This window comes from Bubalus kerabau, chromosome 3 (genome assembly GCF_029407905.1).
Source record: "Bubalus kerabau isolate K-KA32 ecotype Philippines breed swamp buffalo chromosome 3, PCC_UOA_SB_1v2, whole genome shotgun sequence".
Lineage (NCBI taxonomy): Eukaryota > Metazoa > Chordata > Mammalia > Artiodactyla > Bovidae > Bubalus > Bubalus kerabau.
Genome location: NC_073626.1, coordinates 184143117 through 184162671, shown reverse-complemented (window position 1 = coordinate 184162671; position 19555 = coordinate 184143117). Strand labels below are relative to the sequence as shown.

The following is a 19555-nucleotide window of genomic DNA, read 5'->3' as shown; positions in this document are numbered from 1 at the left end:
CAGGCAGCCAGGGAGGCCCTGCCCCTCCCATCACACCCTCTGCCTCAGCAGCTTTAATGAAAATCAGACAGAGATCTTTAGAGCTGCTTAGCATTTCAATACATTCGATATTGGGTATTACCAAGTCACCCTCCTAAAGCTATTCCCTACTCTGGAGAGGTGCCATCCCCACCCACCCATCCCCAACAAGTCATGTCACCCAGGCACTCTCATTCTCCTACACACGCACACGCACACACGGGGCTCTCTTCTCTGAGTGTGTCTCTCTGTCTCTCTGCATCTCTCTCCCTCCCTCCTTCTCTGACTGTCTCCTGCAAACACAGAGAGCTGCTCCTGTCTGTCAGAATACCGATGGGGGCTCATCTCCTCCTGACAAGCAGAATGATGATGATAAGGTTATTTTTTTTAATATCAGGGATATTAATGCTCCTCTTTCTGATAACAAGCCACACTCTGATCACTTCTGCCCACCCCTACCTCCCCAGAGGATGGTCTCAGGGCCGGGCAGGGAGCAGAGGCAGGAGGGCCTACTGGGTACCAGGCACCTTCTAAATCATCAGCCCCCCTAAACAGCAGGTGGTGGTGTCCCATTTTTCAGGCTGGGACCTGAGGCTCAGAGAGGTGAAGTAACCTCCCAAAGACACACAGCTCTGGGAACGGCCCGCACCCCACCCCACCCCCCGCCTCCATAACCCACAAATCAACAACCGGGATAGGAGTCGGCAGCTCCCACTCATCTGACTATCCCTCTCTCCCCTCTCCCTGCCGCCTCACTACAGCGGGAATGCGGGCTCTGAAAACCATAGTTCTGGGTTTGAACCCTGGGTCTGCTGCTTCACAGCTGTGGCATCTTGGATGGATCATGTCACCTCACCTCCACCTGATTCTCCTCATTTATAAAGTGTAGATAATAATAGAACTTGCTTCAAAGGGCTGTTATTAAGATTAATAAGAATAGTGAATATCCTGCCACATCATCCCAGATGTTGAGAGCCCGTGGAGACCTCCCCACCACGCTGAGCTGTGCTCCCAGAGAGGTCACGTCATTTGCCTGCAGTCACACAGGCAGGTAAGGGGGCAGAAAGGATCTAGCCCCCTTCCCGGGCCTGGGCCAGGCCCTCCCCCACAAAGGGTGCTGGGACCATGGCAGAAAGTCCTCACGGAGGCAGCCCCACACTGCGTGTTGAAGGTTTGTGTCCAGTGCCAGCCGAGATGAGCCCTGTCCTTGTAGGAACGGGGCAGGTGGATTCCCAAACTGAGCTGAGCTCTGGAGGGCTTTGCTAGAGAGTGGACTTGGGCGAGGGCCCGGGGATGGCTTCTCTGAGGATGAGCAGGAGGGGCTGGAGGGCGGGGGGAGGTCCAAGGGAAGGTGCTCCCTACACAAAGGCTGTGCATGCAGACAGGGAGGAGGTGGTGCCTGGAGAGGTGGCTGGTCCAGACTGCAGGACAGGTCCTGCAGGCATGGTAAGGATCTGGGTCTCTGTCTGGAGAGAGCAGGGGAAGGCTCTGGAAATGCTCTACTCAGGGAAGAAAGCCCCTGGGGCAGGGACCGAGCATGAGAGTTTGTGCTGGCTGGTCTTTCTGGCCGTGGCATGGAGCTCCACTGAAGGGGCTTAGAGGGTGTGGATGGGGCCAGCCATGTGTCCCCAGAGCTGTCCCGCTGGGGCTGATGGGGGCGCAGCCTGGATGCTGGCGGAGGTGAGGAGCAAAAGCGGTCATGATACATTTTGGTGCCGAAGGAGAGTCACGGAGCGAAAAAGCAAACGTAGGATTACCAGGGGATTGCGGTTCAGTTCCCTTCAGTTCAGTCACTCAGTCGTGTCTGACTCTTTGTGACCCCATGGACTGCAGCACGCCAGGCCTCCCTGTCCATCACCAACTCCTGGAGTCCACCCAAACCTATGTCCATTGAGTCTGTGATGCCATCCAACCATGTCATCCTCTGTCGTCCCCTTCTCCTCCCATCTTCAATCTTTCCCAGCATCTGGGTCTTTTCCAATGAGTCAGCTCTTCACATCAGGTGGCCAAACTATTGGAGTTTCAGCTTCAACATCAGTCCCTCCAATGAACACCCGGACTGATCTCCTTTAGGATGGACTGGTTGGATCTCCTTGCAGTCCAAGGGACTCTCAAGAGTCTTCTCCAACACCACAATTCAAAAGCATCAATTCTTCGGTGCTCAGCTTTCTTTATAGTCCAACTCGGGGATTGCAGGGGAGGGATAAATTGGGAGATTGGGATTGACACATACACACTACCACATACAAAATAGGTGATTAATCAGTTTGAGCCAACTCTGAGAGATACTGAAGGACAGGGAAGCCTGGTGTGCTGCAGTCCATGGCGTCGCCAAGAGTCAGACACAACTGAGCAACTGAACAACAATAAGAACCTACTATATAACACAAAGGAATTCTACTCAGTACTCTGTAATGGCCTATATGGAAAAGAATCTAAAAAGAGGAGATATATGTATATGTATTAACTGATTCACTTTGCTGTACACCTGAAATTAACACAGCATTGTACATCAACTATACTCCAATAAAAAAATTTTTTTTAAAGACTTGGTGGTAAAATCAAAGGACTTGGAATGTCCTGGATACACAGCTGATGGAGAAGGAGGAAGAGGGTTACAGTTCAGGTTCGTGATACGTACAACTGGGCGGATGGTGGTGTCGGAGGAGGACCGGCCACGAGACAGAGAATCATGGAGCGTGCATCTGGGCGGGGGATGTTTGGGGGACTGTGGAGGTGACGATGGACAAGGAGGGACAGAGAGAGTAAAACGTGGAGTCCGTGAGGACAGATGATTCAAGAAGTTTGCTGGGAAGGGGAGGAGAGAAGGATGGGCAGGGGGGACGTGTAATAAAGGGAGGGTTGGTTCTGTTTTTCCAGGACAGGAAAGACTTGAGCATGAAGGATGGAGCAAGCCCAGACCTTTGAGGCTCATCCCAATTTTGTCATCTTTCTACTCCATTCTGCTGCTTGCCACTGGTTCCAAACTGTGGAAGTGATTGATTATATGTAAACAGGAGGAAGCAATTAGTCTGTGCATGTCTGGCCATTAATAAGCCTCTTATGTATTTATAACAACACCTCATTTACCCTCCAACCTGAGAACGAACAGCCCGGAATGAGCAGAAGAGGCCTCTGAACAGCCACGACCACGGATACTCTTCTCATGTTCTTTATTCACGGGAAGATCCTCGCTTAGAACCCACTGACCACTGACTCTCACTTTACGTACAATGCTAATCAGCGTTCATATTTAAGTCCACAACAGATAAGAAGCAGCAGTTTAGGAGGCAGTTGGGAACTGTCAAAAGCCCAGAGAGCAGAGGCAGCTGACAGCCTGGAGAGAGGGCAGAGAGAGAGATGCTAGCAAGCAGAGAAGCCTGGGCTCATTCCGTGGACAAGGGAAAACAGGCCCACCCACGTCTGCGACGCTGAGGGCACCTCTGTCTCCTACAGCCCCGCCAGCAGTGGCTTGACAACTCGTCTCTAGGTCCTTTTCCACATCAAGGTTCACTGATTCTTTGTTCACACCATGACTCTGAGCGCCCGAGAAAGGGCTGAGTTACACTCGCTATGTTCTGCTTCAAGAGAACTTTTTTTTTTTTTAATATTTTAAATTGTAAATCTTAAGTTTTGGTGCCTACGGTTCCTGAAATATTCCCTTACGTGGAGGGGGATTTTGTAATTGCCTCTTTAATGATCTGCTTCCCCGTTAGACTGCAACTCTGTGCAGCCCGGCTACCTTATTCCCAGCACCTGGCACAGCCCCACAGGAGGGACTCAATACATCACCGTTGAATTACCGAATTGATTAATAAATTAATATTACACACCGGGCAACATGCCCGCAAGAAACATATTATTACACTTAATTCCACCTCTTTTTATTTTTTAATAGAGCTGCTAGAAAAAAATCAAGTTATACATGTGGCACACTATACTATATTTCCAGCTGACGGGGCTGGCTTAGGCACTCCTGCCCTGGCTCTAGAAGTGCTGAGGCTGCTGTTTCAATCGCTCAGTCATGTCTGACTCTTTGCAACGCCACAGACCGTAGTCCATGGGATTTCCCAGGCAAAAATACTGAAGTGGTGCCATTTCCTTCTCCAGGGGATCTTCCTGACCTAGGGATCGAACCTGCGTCTTCTCCTTGGCAGGCAGATTTTTACCACTGTACCACCTGAGTTTAAACGCCTTTCCTGTGGTCCGGGTGAATCGCTGCTATGTCATGGAAGTGACTTCCTCACTTGTCCCCAGGAGGCTGCCTCCCCTCCAGCCTGGGAGCACATCACAGCTAGGGTCCTATCTTATGACCTGGGAACCCCAGCACCAGCCCAGTATGGTGGGGGGCAGCTCCATGCTCCCTCCATGACCATTCAGTTCGGTTCAGTTCAGTCACTCAGTCGTGTCCGACTTTTTGCGACCCCATGGACTGCAGCACACCAGGCCTCCCTGTCGATCACCAACTCCCAGAGTTTACTCAAACTCATGTCCATTGAGTCGGTGATGCCATCTAACCATCTCATCCTCTGTCATCCCCTTCTCCTCCTGCCTTCAATCTTTCCCAGCGTCAGGGTCTTTTCAAATGAGTCAGTTCTTCGCATCAGGTGACCAAAGTACTGGAGTTTCAGCTTCAGCTGAATGAACACTCAGGACAGCTGGGAAATGAGTAGAGCCAGCAGGTCACACATGGGGAAACTGAGGCCCTAAGCAACACGGGGCCTCACGTTAGGAAGCTGGCTCTTCCTGAGATCTCCAATGGCTCACCCCCACCCCTGGCTTATCCCAGATCCTGGCCCTGGGGAGAAGGAGAGGTTTCTATGCAAATGTGAGGGATGCCTAACCCCTCCGGTCCCCTCACAGAGTGAACCAGGCAGAGGCTGAGAAGGGGCAGGCCTTTCTCTGCAGAAGTCTAGGCCCTGCGTGGACAGCTTGGGGCAGTAAGACATCAGGGTAGGGGTCAGGGTGGCTCAAGGGTGAGCGAGGTCTCACCACTAGCCAGTGCCCCCCACATACCCATCTCCTGCTGGACATCTCTTCTCCCTGTGCCCGAAGGGGCACTCTGCAGGGCCCATCCCTCGGGGGCAAAGGACAGCCTGGCTCCCGCCCCCTCCCTTAAAGAAGAGTGATGCCTTCCAACCTCAGCTGCCTTGACAGGTCTCCAAGCACATTTGCCCCTGTGAACTCATGTGAGCCTCAGAGCAACCCTCTTTGGTGGCATATCCATCCTCATTATGCACTTTTCTCCTTATTCTCATACAGTTGGGGAAACAGGCTCAGAAAGGTGCAGTGAGAAGAAATACTCTTGGGAGGGTATTTCTCCCAGAAATGGAGACTAATGGAGAACGTAACAGGGGGGCTTGCCAGACATTCCAGACTTCTCTCCTCACTCCCAGAAGGAAAAAACGAGGGTCGGAGAGGGGCCCTGAGCTGGGAAAGGACTGGCTCTGTGGCCTCCCTGCTTGGTCAGGTCCAGCCCTGCCTGCCCCATCTCCATCTTGCTCCGTATAGTAAAGTCCCAAAGCACCCCTGAGCTGATGGGAGGGCTGAGCGTTGTTCAGATTCACCCCCTGGGAAGAGCCGAGGTCAAGCTCATGTAGCAGGTCCAGTTAGCACAGCTGTACAGCAATCCAGAAAGCAGGATGTTCTGTAAACCAGAAATGGCCTTCCAGCAACGATGGCCTCAAGCACTGGGCCAGCAAGGCGTGGGTCTCCACGCATCTGCTCGAGGTGTATTGGATCATTCAGCAAAGGTTCTCGGAGCACCCACTGTGCACCAGGAGAAAGCATCAGGACCCAGCAGGGACCCTGCCGTGGGCGTTCAGAACCCGGTCGGGAGGGGTGACGCACTCCACAAGCATCATGGAGTCTGCTCGTGTGCCTCATAGAGTTTCCCGCTCCAGCAGTCAACCCTCACAAAACTCACGCTCCTTTTTAAAATAGGGGCAGGGGCGGGCAATGCAGGAATTCTATGAGAGAGGGACGCAGGGTCCAGCCTGGGAGGTACACAGTGAAGGAAAGCTGTAGGTGAGCTGAAGACGGGTGGCAGGGGTTGGTATGGCGGTGGAGGTGGTCAATGGCTGCTTCCTCCCCACGGGCAGGTTGGCAACTTGCTACTTGGAAATTCGGGACAGGCAGAAGGGAAGGTGTGGGAGGAGAGACCCCAGGAGAGGTCATCGTGGGGGTATCAGAAGCTCAGCTAGATAAAAGAAAGCAAACTGCTCTTAGCCCGTGGAACATCTGGTGGAATACATCTCTCACTTTGCCCAAGAGGATTCAGAATATGGAGCAGGACCCTGACAGAGAACTCCCCCTCACCCTCACCAAGTCCTTAGAGGCCTCCCCAGCTTCCTCACCTGCAAAATGGACAAAGCCTAGGTTCAACGGGCTTGGTCTCCACCTGGGGATGGAGAACCCTAGTGCCCTACAAAGCCTCCTCCACCAGTGAATATTTCTGGGAGCCCTGGCTGGGGTAGGGGATGCCCAGGAGTGCCTTGACTGCATCCTGAACTGCCTGCTTCTTTCTGCCCTGCCTGGCCCACAGCCCAGTGGCCCAGGAGCCAGGTGCCAGCCAGAGACTCTTCTGTCTGAAGGAAGCTCAGAAGGAAGATCAAGTGCACTGCATCCCATGGACACCTCTCTGCAGATTTCCACACACTTGTAATTAAAATGTTTGCATTAGTAACTTTAAATACTAAAATCCCAGATATACAGCTTCTCTTGAAAATGCAGAAAACTGGGCTGATACCCCCAGGGCAAAGTTGACTGGAGCTGGGAACACTTCCTTTGGCAGGTTTCATTAGCGTGCCTGCCTGTCTGCCTCTCTGGGTCTAGTCCAGTCTGCTCCCCTGACCCCAGCCTCCCGGAGCAGTCTCTAGCCAGTGTCGGTTTGAACGCCTCTGGTAACAAGGGGCTAACTATATCTTTGAGGCAGTTGGTCTGAGCCGTTCAAAAAGGGCTCCTAATACAAGCCATCTTCCCCTTTCTGTAACAAAGAAAGACGCACAGGAAAAGAAGTGGGGTTTGGAGTCCGGCAGATCTGGATCTGAGTACCTCTCCAGCGTTTAGCCAGCTGTGCAATCTCAGGCAAATGATGGCCTTTGTGCGCTTCCGTTTTCTTAGCTGCACCTCCCCTGCAGGGCTGTGCGAGGTTTAAAGTAGAGCAAGTTTATAAAATGCCTAAAGCAGGGTCTGCGATGCCGCATGGACTCCCCAAATGGCCTTTATCATCCTCTGTAACCTCCAGCCATGGGTCCAATTCTTCCCCAGGGAGCAGAATAGTGGGAATACATTCAGAGGGTGCTGAGCAGCAGATGGAAGTCAGAGGCAGAGGTGGAACTTGCCCTGGTGGGCACACACTTGCTGGCCAGCCCCCAGGACTGCAGATCTCTGCTTCCCAGACAGTTTGGTCCACCGGGTGCTCCCGGGGAGAGAGTCAGCTTCAGGAGGGAGCCCCTTCTCCAGTCCTTCCCCAAGAGACTGCAGCCTCCCCCCCCCCCCACCTCCCCCCACCTCCCAGGAGGCGATCCCTAATCCTGGGCCTGGAACTGGAGTGGAGAAGGTCAAGGGAGGAGAAGCAGGGAATGGTAACTGCCTTCAGCCAAGCTGGCCACCTGGCTGTGTGCCTGGTGGACGGTGGGGCACCTTACCTGGGTCCTTGCATATAATTTTCACATCCACTCTAGGACACAGACCCTCTTATCCCTGTTCTACAGACATGGACCTTGAGACTCAGGGAGGTTTAGAAACTTCCTCAAAGCCAGCCCTAAAACGTTGGTCGGGTCCCTGAGCGCTGAGCTCATGATCACGGGGCTCTAAGGCCTCACCTAAATTCGGGGTGCCCAGTCATTGGGGGGTGGGGCAGGGGAGAGCATTTTTAACTAAAAGCGCTCGTAAGTTGGTCTCTAAGCCGGTGTCTGAGCCTCCGTCCGTGAACTAGTGTGTGCACATCACCGCGTGCGAGGCAGTTTGTTGGGGGATGCGTGTGCCTGAGGGTCACGTGTGTAAGAGTGAGCGTGTCCGTGTCTATCCACGCAGGGCCTCCCCCGACTCCAACCGGTGGGTCAGTGTGTTGCCGGGCGTCCGGACCCCTGGTTGGGTGCGCGGCGGCTGAGTCCACGCGGGGCGCGGGGTGAAGGTGCTGGCGCGAGCGTGCGCACGTGGGGCGGGCGGCGGTATCCGCGGTTAGGTGTCCGCGGTGCGGGCTCCGTGTCCCCCCCGCACCCGCCTCGGTGCTGATTGGCTCGGCGCCGCCGTGACAGGCCGGCCCCCGCCCCGGGGCGGCGGCGGCGGCGGCAGGGGCGGGCGCGGGTGCCCGCGTGTGCGCTGCGAGCCGGCGTGTGCGCCGGTGTGTGCGCCCGGCCGCCGGGTGTGCGGGAGAGCAGGGAGCGCGCCGACGCGCGGGCGGCCGCGGCCGAGCCCAGGGTGCGCGGCGCCCCCGCCCGCCCGCCCGCCCGGCCCGGCCATGGCCCCCGCCCGGGGCCGCCTGCCCCCCGCGCTCTGGGTCGTCACGGCCGCGGCGGCGGCGGCCACCTGCGTGTCCGCGGCGCGCGGCGAAGGTGAGCGGCGGCGGCTGGCGGGGCGGGGGTGGCCGAGGGGCCGGGGGCGCGGCGCGCGCAGCAGCCGGAGCGAGCCCTCCGAGAGGCTCAACTTCCTTCCCCTCGACCCCAGTGCCCGAGGGGCTGGGATCCCTGGATCTGGGTGGGGAGGGGTGGCACCGCGAGACACCCGGGGTCAGGGGACGGAGCGCCGGGGACAGGGCTGGGGGGAGAGGGACCCGAGGGCTTGAGGATGAGGGACAGAGAGGCACGAGGGACAGGGGAACGGGACTCAGGGGTTCGGAGCTGGGGACAGGGAACTGAGGATCGGACACTGGGGATGAAGGGACCGGACCGGAGGACGGCAGACAAGAGAAGCGATGTAGGGGAGAGAGGAGGCAGGGCAGGGCACGCGGTGGGACAGAGGACAGAGGGACCCAGGATGCAGGGGGAGGTTCAGGGGGCTGAAGAGAAGTGCGGGGCGTCCAGGGATGGGGACCAGGAAGGGAGGCAGGAGGACCAGAGAACAGGACGGGGTTTGGGGGAAGACGAGGGTGAAGGGCAGGGAATGAGGGTCTTGGAAGTGGGCTGGGCTGGAGGGCTGGGGGTGGGGGCGGAAGGACAGCAGCCAGCCCCAGGGGAAGCAGCTTAGGTGGGCAGTGGGGAGAAGGGGCCCGGGAGGAGGGGGCTGAGCAGGCTGCAGACAGACTGAGGTGGGCAAGGCCCGGAGGGCTGGGTCTTGTCCAGGGACAAGGCTGGGGAAGTCCGGTCACTCCGGGGGGATGCAGGATGAGGGTGTGGGCTGAGCAGTAGAGACCAAAAGGATCTGGGAGGGGATAAGGGAAGCCGGGAGGGGACATCTGTCAGGCTTCCCCAACACCTAGGGCTGCACACCTACGTGAGCATACACACACACACAGACACACACTCACCCCTTAGTCCACTGGGCACCCCAGGTCCAGCTCAGGACGCTGCCCTGGTTTCTGCTCCTCACCCGACCCCTGCCCAGGACCCCTTCTCCTCTTGCAGCTCTGCCAGGAGGAGGCCTGACCCGGGGCTCTGTGCAAATCCTAGGGTTCACAGCCTGGCTCCAGAGCTGCATCCTCAGCCTGGCAGGATGAACTCCCAGATTCCAGGGAGCTCCAGAGCCGGTGTTCCTCATCCACGCTTAGACACACCACCAATCCACCCCTCACACACGAGCAGCTCACAGAGACACAGTCGTACCCACAATCACACATGCACCAGCAGCCACGTGTTGGGATTCACACAGAGAGACACAGGCCCGCAGAGACTCGTGTGCGTGGACAGCCCCCACACCCCTACAGTCAGATGCACAGAAGTGCAGCCAGTACACAGGTGCACGCATGTGCATGTGAAGATTTGTGCGTGTGAAAATATGCACATTGTGGGCAGACACCACATATAAGAAAAGACCCTCAAACTCGCATTCGTGTCCCTAGAAATGCATGTGCACAGCACCAACACACACAGATGTACATAAACTCAACCGCCAGTGAAACGGGCCACACAGGGAGCAGGGACCAGAGCAAGGGAGCTGAGGGGTGAGTAGGGAAGGGGACACAAGGGGCCTGGGAGGTCTGGGAGCTGTGGCCCGAGAACAGTTTCCTCTGGGTTGCATGGGGAGAAGGCGGCAGTTTCTTTGCCCAGGGGAATTCTGAGGGGCCCACAGCGAGTGCCTGGGCATTGGGTGGTGCAGCCCCAACTCCGTGCTTCAACCCTCTTCTTTGAGGAGGATCCAGCACCGTCCAGAATGCCAGACTGGCAAACCCCAGATCCGCCTAGGAGGGAACTTTGACCCGGCTCCCGAGCAGAGGGCAGACCGTTTTGGCCTGGGAGAGAGGCTGTGTCCGGGGAGGGGCAGCAGTTGGGGAAGAGGCAAGGTCACCAGGAGAGGAAGGGGGTGGGGGGACGTCTGTCAAGGGTGGGAGGGAGGCAGGCAGGCCTGGTGCCAGGGCCCGGCCATACCTATTTGATCAGCACAGCAGGGCGCCCCTGCCTGGGCACAGGTTACCCTCGCAGGTCCAAAGGTCCTGGGTGGAGACCTGGGGCCTGGGTTCCATGCAGGACAGCCAGGAGTCTATGCACTGGTGCAGGGCCAGGACCGGACGGGGGAGACTGTGGGAACTCAGGGAGGGGACTCTTTCCCCAGTGGGGGTCCTGCAAAGGTGACAGTGCCCGCAGGCCACCCAAGTGCCCCTGTGCCAGGCCCCTCACAGGGCTGGGGACGGACCTGCACCTGCAGGGGTGCCCCCGAACCCCACCAGGCTCAAAGCCCCTTATCACTCTTTGATGTGGATTATCCACCAATTTGGGGTGATCTCCGAGGCATTCACATCCCAGCTGACATCCCCTGGCCACCCCGAATTCTCCAGCCTCACCACCATGCGCTGTGTCCTCCGGGAATGTAAATCAATTTAAGTATTAGTCTCAGCGAAATGGAATGGGGGAAGGTGAAGGCACGGGAGGAAAAAAAAAATCGCATAATACCTTCCTCAGTCAAACAGGAAAGGCTTAGGAATTATCTGTGCTTCTCAGAGCAGGGGAGGGACCCGTTTGATCCCCCAGAACAGGCGGCAGGTAGGCCTGGGAGGGACGCCTGCAGATATCTGGCTGATGAGGAAACTGAGGCACAGAGGGGTTAAGTGGTTGCTTCCCTGAAGGCCCTGAGACACCGAATGTCCAGTTCTCCCATTTGCAAGTGGGGAGATGGGCCCAGAGAGGGTCATCGACTTCCCAGGGGCCACACAGACCTATAGTCCAGCAGCGCAAGAGGACAGAGAAAGCCCGGCCCTGGTGAGCCAAAGCACTGGCCTCTCCAAGGGGACTCAGGTCCCTGCAGGAGGGGCCTAGCCCTGGACTTCCCTCCAGCCCCATGAGACCTCCTGTGGGCCTGGAGCCTCCCGTGAGAGACCCTCTGTGTCCCCCCAAGAGAAGGGGACAGGACATGGGGAAGAGGGGGACAGAGAGAGAATCAGGGAGGGGATGGACAGAGGCCGGTCTGGAAGGAATTGGAACAAGCAGCCTTGGACTATGGTCGCTCTTCCTGAATCCAATAGAATCGATTTTTGATTTATCTTTGGATTATCTGAGCCCCCCTCCCCCACCCCCTGCCTTGGCTGATTGATCATGGCTGATTGATCATGGCTGATTGATCATGGCTGATTGATCATGGGGATTCCCAGAGGGGAGGGAAGGCCTGGAAAGTGGGGGTCTGCAGGCCTCTGCCTCTAGAGTCAGGGTGTTCAGGGGGAGAAGTCCCAGGGGCCCCTGGGTGGGCGCAGGTCTGAGTTGTGTCTGGGCGGTGCTGGCCCAGGGGCCCTTCAGTTCTGAGACCCCCATCTGGGATGTGGGGTGGGGCGGGAGAGCCCACAGGTCCCTGTCCGCACCCCTCCTTCCCACTCCCCAAACTCAGCCCCCTGGTCTGGGGGAAACTGCAGCGCAGCCCCTCCCCCGCCCACCCGCCAGCAGGAGGAGAGAGCTCCTGACCCAGTTTTCTCGCCATTGCCGGGGAGGGAGGGAGACAGGAAGGCTTCTTTGCCTGCCGCCCTGGCATGGGGCCGGTTCGGCTCGGGGAAGGGAGATCCTCCTGCGGACGTTGCCTCCATCCCCTGGTCCCACCCGCCACCCCCCGCCGCCCCCGCCGCCCCTTGGGGGTATCCCAAGCCAGAGCTCAGAAGGCCCTCCCTGGCTCGGCAAGTCCTTTTTCCAGCTGGCCTCTGGAACACCCCCCCGCCGATGCTGGGTGGGGAGAGTGAGGGGAGGAAGAGGAGGAAAATCAGCGCATGAGAGCATCCGCACTCCCAACATTTCCTGAGGACACTTGTCTCCATCATTGAGGGGCAGGCGCAGAGCTATGCAAATCTCAGGCCGAAGGACAGCACCCACCCTCTCTTCGGGAAAGTTCCAGGAAGGCCCATTTTAACCCTCTGCGGCCTTCCTAAGTTAGCAGATCGGGTTGGTTGGAGTGGTTGCTGGCTGGGAGAGGTGGGTAGATAGAAGAGAAAGGGAAATGAAAGCTGTGAGACTCGGAGCCAAGACTCCTTTCATCAGATAGATCAAAGGCAGCAGGGGCCCAGATTGGTGAAGGGACTTACCCAAGGACACACAGCAGCCCTGATTTCTTCCCAGTTTGGTGCATCTTTATCACCTTAAAGTGAGAGATGCTCACTGCTCCCAGGTACCAAGAGAGAGGCAGGGGGCCAGGACTCAGGGAACAGGAGCCAGCTCTGGTGAAGCATGGGGTCCAGGCATGCAGTTAACTGTTGCCCACCATTATGTATCATTATCCCCATTTTACAGATGAGGAAATTGAGGTTCAGTGAAGTGCAGGTCACCGGCTACCAAGTAGCTGTATTGAGATGTGAGCCCAGCAGTGTCTGATTCTAAAAGCAGGTTTTTTTTTCTCTACCCTGTTCTTGGTACTTTGCAGGGTCCCCTTCAGGGGTCTGGCTTAGAGTAAACTTGCCTTTCCGGCCAGCACTCCTTTCTCTACCACTGTGACAACCCAGAGATTCCTGCTCCTCAGGCTCAAGCTGCCAGGGCTGGCGGCTTTGTCTGTGGTGCTCTGGGTGCCAGCCCAGGAGTCACACCTGTGGAGCTCCAGGCGTCGTCCTGATCTTCCCTGAGGCTCAGTGTTTTCATCTGGAAAATGGGCAGAGGAATGAGCACCTTTCGGTGTTGCCGTGTGGGCCATGGATGAGGCCCTGCAAGCTCCCCTAGCAGAGCCCAGCATGCACCACGTGCTCCCTGTGAGGCAGCGCTTCCTCCTCCAAAGCCCTCCATGCCCAAGTGTGCCGAGGGCCTGCTCGGTGCGAGGTGCCTTTTGGGGACCCTGGTGATGGGAAAGCTGGGTGGAGGCTTGACTTACAGTGCAAACATCAGTGGGTGCTTGGAATGCCACCAAGTCCTGTAAGTGGCCCAGGGTCAGGTCGTCTTCACAGCCCCCTGTAAGGCAGGCATCACCATCACCCCATTTTACAGGGGAGGATGTGGGGGCTCAGGGATGGAGGAAACTTGCTCAGGGACACACAGCTCCCAGCTGGCAGAGCTGTGATTCAGATCCAGACCTCCCGGACCGCCAAGCCCAGACCTCCGGCATCTCACTGCACCCCCCAGTCGAGGCAGCCTAGCACTCGGAGCAGCTTGAGTCTTCTGGGAGGTGAGAAGATTATATTTTGTGGTGGTGGAGGAAGGCTTCAGGAAAGAGCAAGAACTTGAACTGAGCCTTGAAGGCCAGTGAGGTGAGAAAGGACCCAGAAACTGGAGCTGGAGTGTTCGGGGCTGAGAGCAGGCCAGTGTGGCCAGGCCACCCTGGTCCTAGGGGACTGGGGAAGGGGGGTGCCCAGGGATCTGATGTGCTCTTGTCTTCTTTTCTGCAGTGAACTTGCTGGACACGTCCGCCATCCGCGGGGACTGGGGCTGGCTCACGTATCCGGCTCACGGGGTGAGTGATGGGCAGTGGGGCTACTGCTGTCCCTCTGTGAACAGAGAGGCCTTGACACCCAGGTCTTATCATCAGGCAGGTCAAAAGGAAGCAGAGGCCACAAGAGGTGAAGGGACTTACCCAAGGATGCACAGCAGCCAGAGACAGAGCTGCTGACTTCTTAAATTTAGCGCATGCCGACTTCTGGAATTCCAGAACCAAGTCCGGGGCCGGCTCCCCCTTCTTCCAGTCTGAGGCCTGAATGTGGTATTCTTACATCTGTGTCCCAGGCCCATCTGGCCTCCATGGTGATGCTGGGCTCAGCCCATTAGATCCCTGTACTCACAGGCGACTCCCTTCTGCCCTCCTGGGGCATTGGCATGGTAACCCCGAGTGTCCAGAGCCAAGGATGCACTGCCCAGTCCCCCCGATTCTCTTAAATCTCAGGAAGGCAGGGTGGTAAAGCCAATGCAAGCGCATGAGCTTGGTGGGACCATCCACAAGCTGAGTGTCCTTGGGTCACCCCTTCACCTCCATGAGTCTCAGTTTCCCTGTCTGTAGAATGGGATGAGCATGTGGCAACCTCTGGGAGTTTGCTGGGAGGGTGAAGGGAGATGACACGTGGTCTTGGCACCATGCCTGGCACAGGCCTCCATTACATGTATTATTATCATTATCATTGTCATTAGTGTGTATTATGGCTATATCTCACAGAAATTTCCTCCTATAAACATGATCAGAAGCACACACATCCCCACCATAGACACAAACACGTCTGGTACCCATAACTTCTTTCATGAACGCATCTGCTTCCATGGCTCCGGAGACAGAGTGATAATAATATTAATGATGGCAATGACATTGAGCTGATCTTTGAGTATTTCTTTACTTTGGGGTAAGATTGTAATCTGGGCTGTCTGGGGGCTGTGACTGGGGTCAGGACAATCCCAGCTCCTCTCTCTCTGGGGGTCTGGTCCCCAGGTGGCGGTAAGCTGAGTCTGTTGTCATCAGTCCCCATGCACCAGGCTTCAGGGAATTGAAGGGGCAGACCAGGGTCCCTGAGAGCCAGGAGGGACCCCTTCTGTGCCTCAGCACGGCAGCTCTGCCTGAAGACAAAGTCTGGGCCCTGGGAGTGTCCCTTTACCCCCCAGGGCCTCAGCCTCTCCCCTTGAGGGGCTCTTCTGTGTGTCCCGCGTGGCTGTCTCCCGGGGTGCTCGTGTGTGTGAAGGGCTTTGGTGCAGGGAACCAGCTCTGCCAGTGGCAGGGGCTGACCCAAGAGGAGGCGACTGCCTGGCTGTGGGCTGGGTCAGCGTCTCCTCTGAGACTCAGCAGCTGGGCAGGAATGGACTCGAACCCCTGGTTGGCACTGGATGTCTCTGTCCCTCTGTCCCACTCAGAGCTTAGGACTTGGTTTTTAGGGTAACAAGAAGTAGGAAGGATTTTAAGCAGGGGTGGGTGGTGAGAAATATGACTGGACTTTGCTGGTGATGCAAGGTTCTTTTGTTTGCGGGATGCTGTGAAGAGTGGCTCGGGGAATTCCCTGTTGGTCCACTGGTTAGGACTCCGCGTTTTCACTGCCAAAGGTGCAGGTTTGGTACCCGGTCAGGGAACTAAAGATCTTGCAAGCTGTATGGCATGGCCAAAAACAAACAAGCAAAACCCCCTAAAAAAAGAGTGGTTCAGAGTTACTCATTTCGCTTGAGAATTAGAACAAATAACTTATATTCACATAAAGTGAAGTCGCTCAGTTGTGTCCGACTCTTTGCGACCCCGTGGACTATAGCCTACCAGGCTCCTCCATCCATGGCATTTTCCAGGCAAGAGTACTGGAATGGGGTGCCGTTTCGTTCTCCAGAGGATCTTCCCGACCCAGGGACCAAAACCAGGTCTCCCGCATTGCAGGCAGACACTTTACCGTCTGAACTACCATAGAAGTCACATAGCTCTTAACAATTTGTGGGCATTATCTCGTTTAATCACCACTACTAATCCTGCAAGTGGTACAGCCATCCCATTTCACAGATGAGGAAGCTGAGGCTCAGAGCAGTGAGAAAAATCTTTCCACCATCAGGCAGGCTTCAAGCGATGGATGCAAGCGCAGATCTCTCTGGGCCTGGAGCCCTCACCGAGTCCCTGTGGCAGCTTGTGAAGGGCTGGGAACCGATCCTGCATTATTTACTGAAACAGGGACCACCTCCTCTCAGTACGGGGCCTGGAGATGGGGCTTGCCCAGAGGAGAGAGAAAGCCAGATGAGATCTCTGTTTCCAAGCTCTGGATCTTGAACCTGTGGTAGGCTGGCAGGTGAAACATGCAGGTGCCCCGTCCAGGGGGTCTGGGGAGGGGCCTGGGAATCTTTTGTTGAATAAGTTTGTAGCTGGGTGGAGGTTGCTGGTCCCTGCGGTTCCATCCATCCTCTGATTCTGGAGTCTGTTAAGCACCCTGGGTACAAGGGTCATCCATGACTGTCTCCAGCATCAGCAAGTTATCAGACCGTCAGGCAGGCCGCATAGCCTAAAGCCAGTGGTGCTGGGTCTGGACGAGCCGGTGCTCTGCAGCCTCTAATCAGCGTGACTCAGGCCAGTCCCTTTACCTCGCCTCCACCTCCTCATTTATAACACAAGGATGATCACAGAACCTGCTCCCTGCAGTTGTCATCTGAGAGATGATGCAGGAAAAGGACATTGTACCAGCAAGAAACCAGATGCTCTGAGAGGTTAAGCGTTTCTGCTAAGATCTGGGGAGTCTGGCCCCAGAATTCATGCTTCTAACCAGGCTGCACCCCTCTCTTTGGACCCCTCCGTCCATGCACTGGGTCGTGCTCCACCTCCCCTGGTGAATTAACAGCCACTTGTGAATATTCCTTTTTATTGTCTCTTGATCCTCACCAGCCCCCGGAGTAGCTGAAAGGGGCAGGCGTTAGCTACCTCGTTTTACCTATGAGAAGTCCAAAGCTCAGAGAGGGAATGTGATCTGCCCAGGGATGCACAGCTGGTTTGCTGCTTTCGGTTCCTGGAAGGGGACAGAGTTCCATAGGGATAGTGGGGACGGGGGGCGGGGGCGTGGTATGTGCCAGGGGCCAGAGAGGCAGCTGGGGTGGGCATGGCACCTGGCATGGAGGGGGGGTGCCCCAGGTAGAGAACAGGGCTGATTCTGCCCTTGTACCACCCGCCAGGAATTTGTGCCACTCTCTGTGTTTGTGGTAGCCCCTGAGGCTAAGCCAGGCCTTTGGCCCTGCTCGGGTGGCTGGAGCAGACTGGGATCGAGCTGATTAATTTATCCGGGTCCCTGGCAGGAAACAGACAGCGAGCGGCTGGCTGGCTCTTCGGTGCTCCATTAACTGTGACAATGACTTTAACCCCAGATGTGACGCAGTGTTGCCCAGAGCCCCGGCTGCAGAGTGGGGTGCGGCGTGGGGGCCCTTCTTGGGGTGGGGGGCGTGCAGGAGGCATACAGTCTTTCAGGTGAGGCTGGCATGCCCTGGTCTGCTTCCCCAGGGGTCCCTGGAGGCAGGCACGGAGGGCTGGGATGATGGCAGTCCAGCATCATGTCAGTCCCCTTCGGGGCCAGGCCCAAGCTAAGCACCGGGCAGTTTTTTTTCCGTTCTTCCTCTCAAGTCTCACTGAAGTGGGACCTTTCTGAGCCCCTCTTACAGATAAGCGGGCTGGGATTGAGACCATATAGCTGACCAAAATGAAGTCAGATCGAGCGGCTTTTGTCAGGCAGGGAAGACTCGGGATGCCCCAGATCCCCACTCTAGTGCTTATGGGACAGCTCGGGACCCTGCTGATTCTCAGAGCACAGTGAGGAGTGGTCTTTGCTTCCTCTTCCCTCCTCCCAAACTCCCCTCCCTGACCCCTGCTTAAGCAATAGGCTCCCTAGTTCAGAGACAATACCCACAGAGGCCCAAGCGAGATCACGGCCCTGCGTCTCTGGTGCACCCAGGACAGCGACCCCAGAGCCTGTCTCCTCCGTCCGCCCTTGGCCCCCAGCCCCTCCTCAGAACTCTGAGGAGTCCACTGAACTCAGCCCAACAGCGACTACTCCCGGCCGATCAGCATTCTGCCACTAAGGAAGCTGGGGCCCAGAGAGGAGTGGCCATTTGCCCAAGATCACACATCCAGTTGAGACTGAACCCAGGCCTCTCGACTCCTGTTTCATTTCTCAACTCTGTGTCTTCGGCGTGGCTCTTCTGTGTCCAGACTGGGCTTGCTGAACATTGCTGGCCCTTGCCAGCCTCTGCCGGGGCTCTTCTCTCCCACCCCTGCAGGAAGGTCCAGCCTCAGCCCTGCAGGAGGTTTTGCCACACCCTGAATGCCCACACCCTGAGTGCCCACACCCTGAATGCCCACACCCTCCACACTCTATCTGTGAGAATGTGAGGGGGCTTGCGGGGAGAGAGTATTTCTTGTGCAATTCTTTTTATTAGTTCAGTTCAGTCACTCAGTCATGTCCAACGCTTTGCGACCCCAGGGACTGCAACACGCCAGACCTCCCTGTCCATCACCAACTCTCAGAGTTTACCCAAACTCATGTCCATTGAGTCGGTGATGCCATCCAACCATCTCATCCTCTGTCGTCCCCTTCTCCTCCTGCGGCAAAATACACTTAACACAACATTTGCCATCTTAGCCATTTGTGAGCCTCCAGTTCAGTGGCATTAAGTCCGTTCACACTGTTATGTGACCGTCACCCCCGTCCATCTCCAGAATGCTTTCATCTTCCCAGACTGGAATTCTGTATCCATTAAACTATAATAACTCCCATGATCGTCTCGCCTCAGCCCCTGGTAAGTACCAGTCTACTCTCTGTCTCTAGGAACCTGATGTAAGTGCCTCATACAAGAGGAAGCATATAGGACTTGTCCTTTTGTGCCTGGTTTATTTTACGCAGCATAAGGTCTTCAAGGTTCCCCCACGTTGTATGTGGCATGTGTCAGAGTTTCCCGGTACCCCACCATATCAGTGGGCACATTTTGTTTGTCCATTTATCCAGAGGGACATTTGCATTTCCACCTTGGGGCTGCGATAAGCACGGGTGTGCAAATCTCTGATTGTGTCCCTGCTTTTGTTTCTTTCGGGTGCACACCCAGAAGAGGAACTTGTGGTAATTCTATGTTTAATTTCTTGGTATTCACTGTTTTCCACAGTGGCTGCGCCAGTTAACATTTCCACTAGCAATACACAAGGTTCCAATTTCTCCACATCCTCGCCAACCCTTGTTATTTTCAGTTGCTTTGATGATAGCTAATGGGTGTGAAGTGGCACCTCACTGTGGTTTTGATTTGAATTTCCCTGATGCTTAGTGACACTAAGCATCTTTCCACGTGCTCTTCAGCCATCTGTGTATCTTCTTTAGAGAAAAGTCTATTCATGTCCTTTGCCCGTTTTCTAATTAGGTCTGTCTGGTTCTTCGCTTTTCAATTGTAGAAGTTCTTTATATATTCTGGATACTAATCCCGTATCAGATACGTGGTTTGTAGGTGTTTTCTCCATTCTGCGGGTTGCCTTTTCACTCAGTTGATTGCGTCAGTGATGGTCACTGGTTTACCTCTGA

General features: G+C 56.0%; 1 protein-coding gene across 1 annotated transcript in view; it reads left to right on the top strand.

The window, feature by feature from the left end:
• The first annotated feature begins 8482 nt into the window (after positions 1–8482).
• EPHA8 (EPH receptor A8) overlaps positions 8483–19555 on the top strand; it is a 33909-nt gene continuing 22836 nt past the window's right edge. Inside the window, exons 1-2 of the mRNA XM_055574861.1 lie at positions 8483–8576; positions 13958–14022. Of these exons, the coding sequence (XP_055430836.1) occupies positions 8483–8576; positions 13958–14022 (159 nt within the window). The remainder of the gene's footprint in view (positions 8577–13957; positions 14023–19555) is intronic.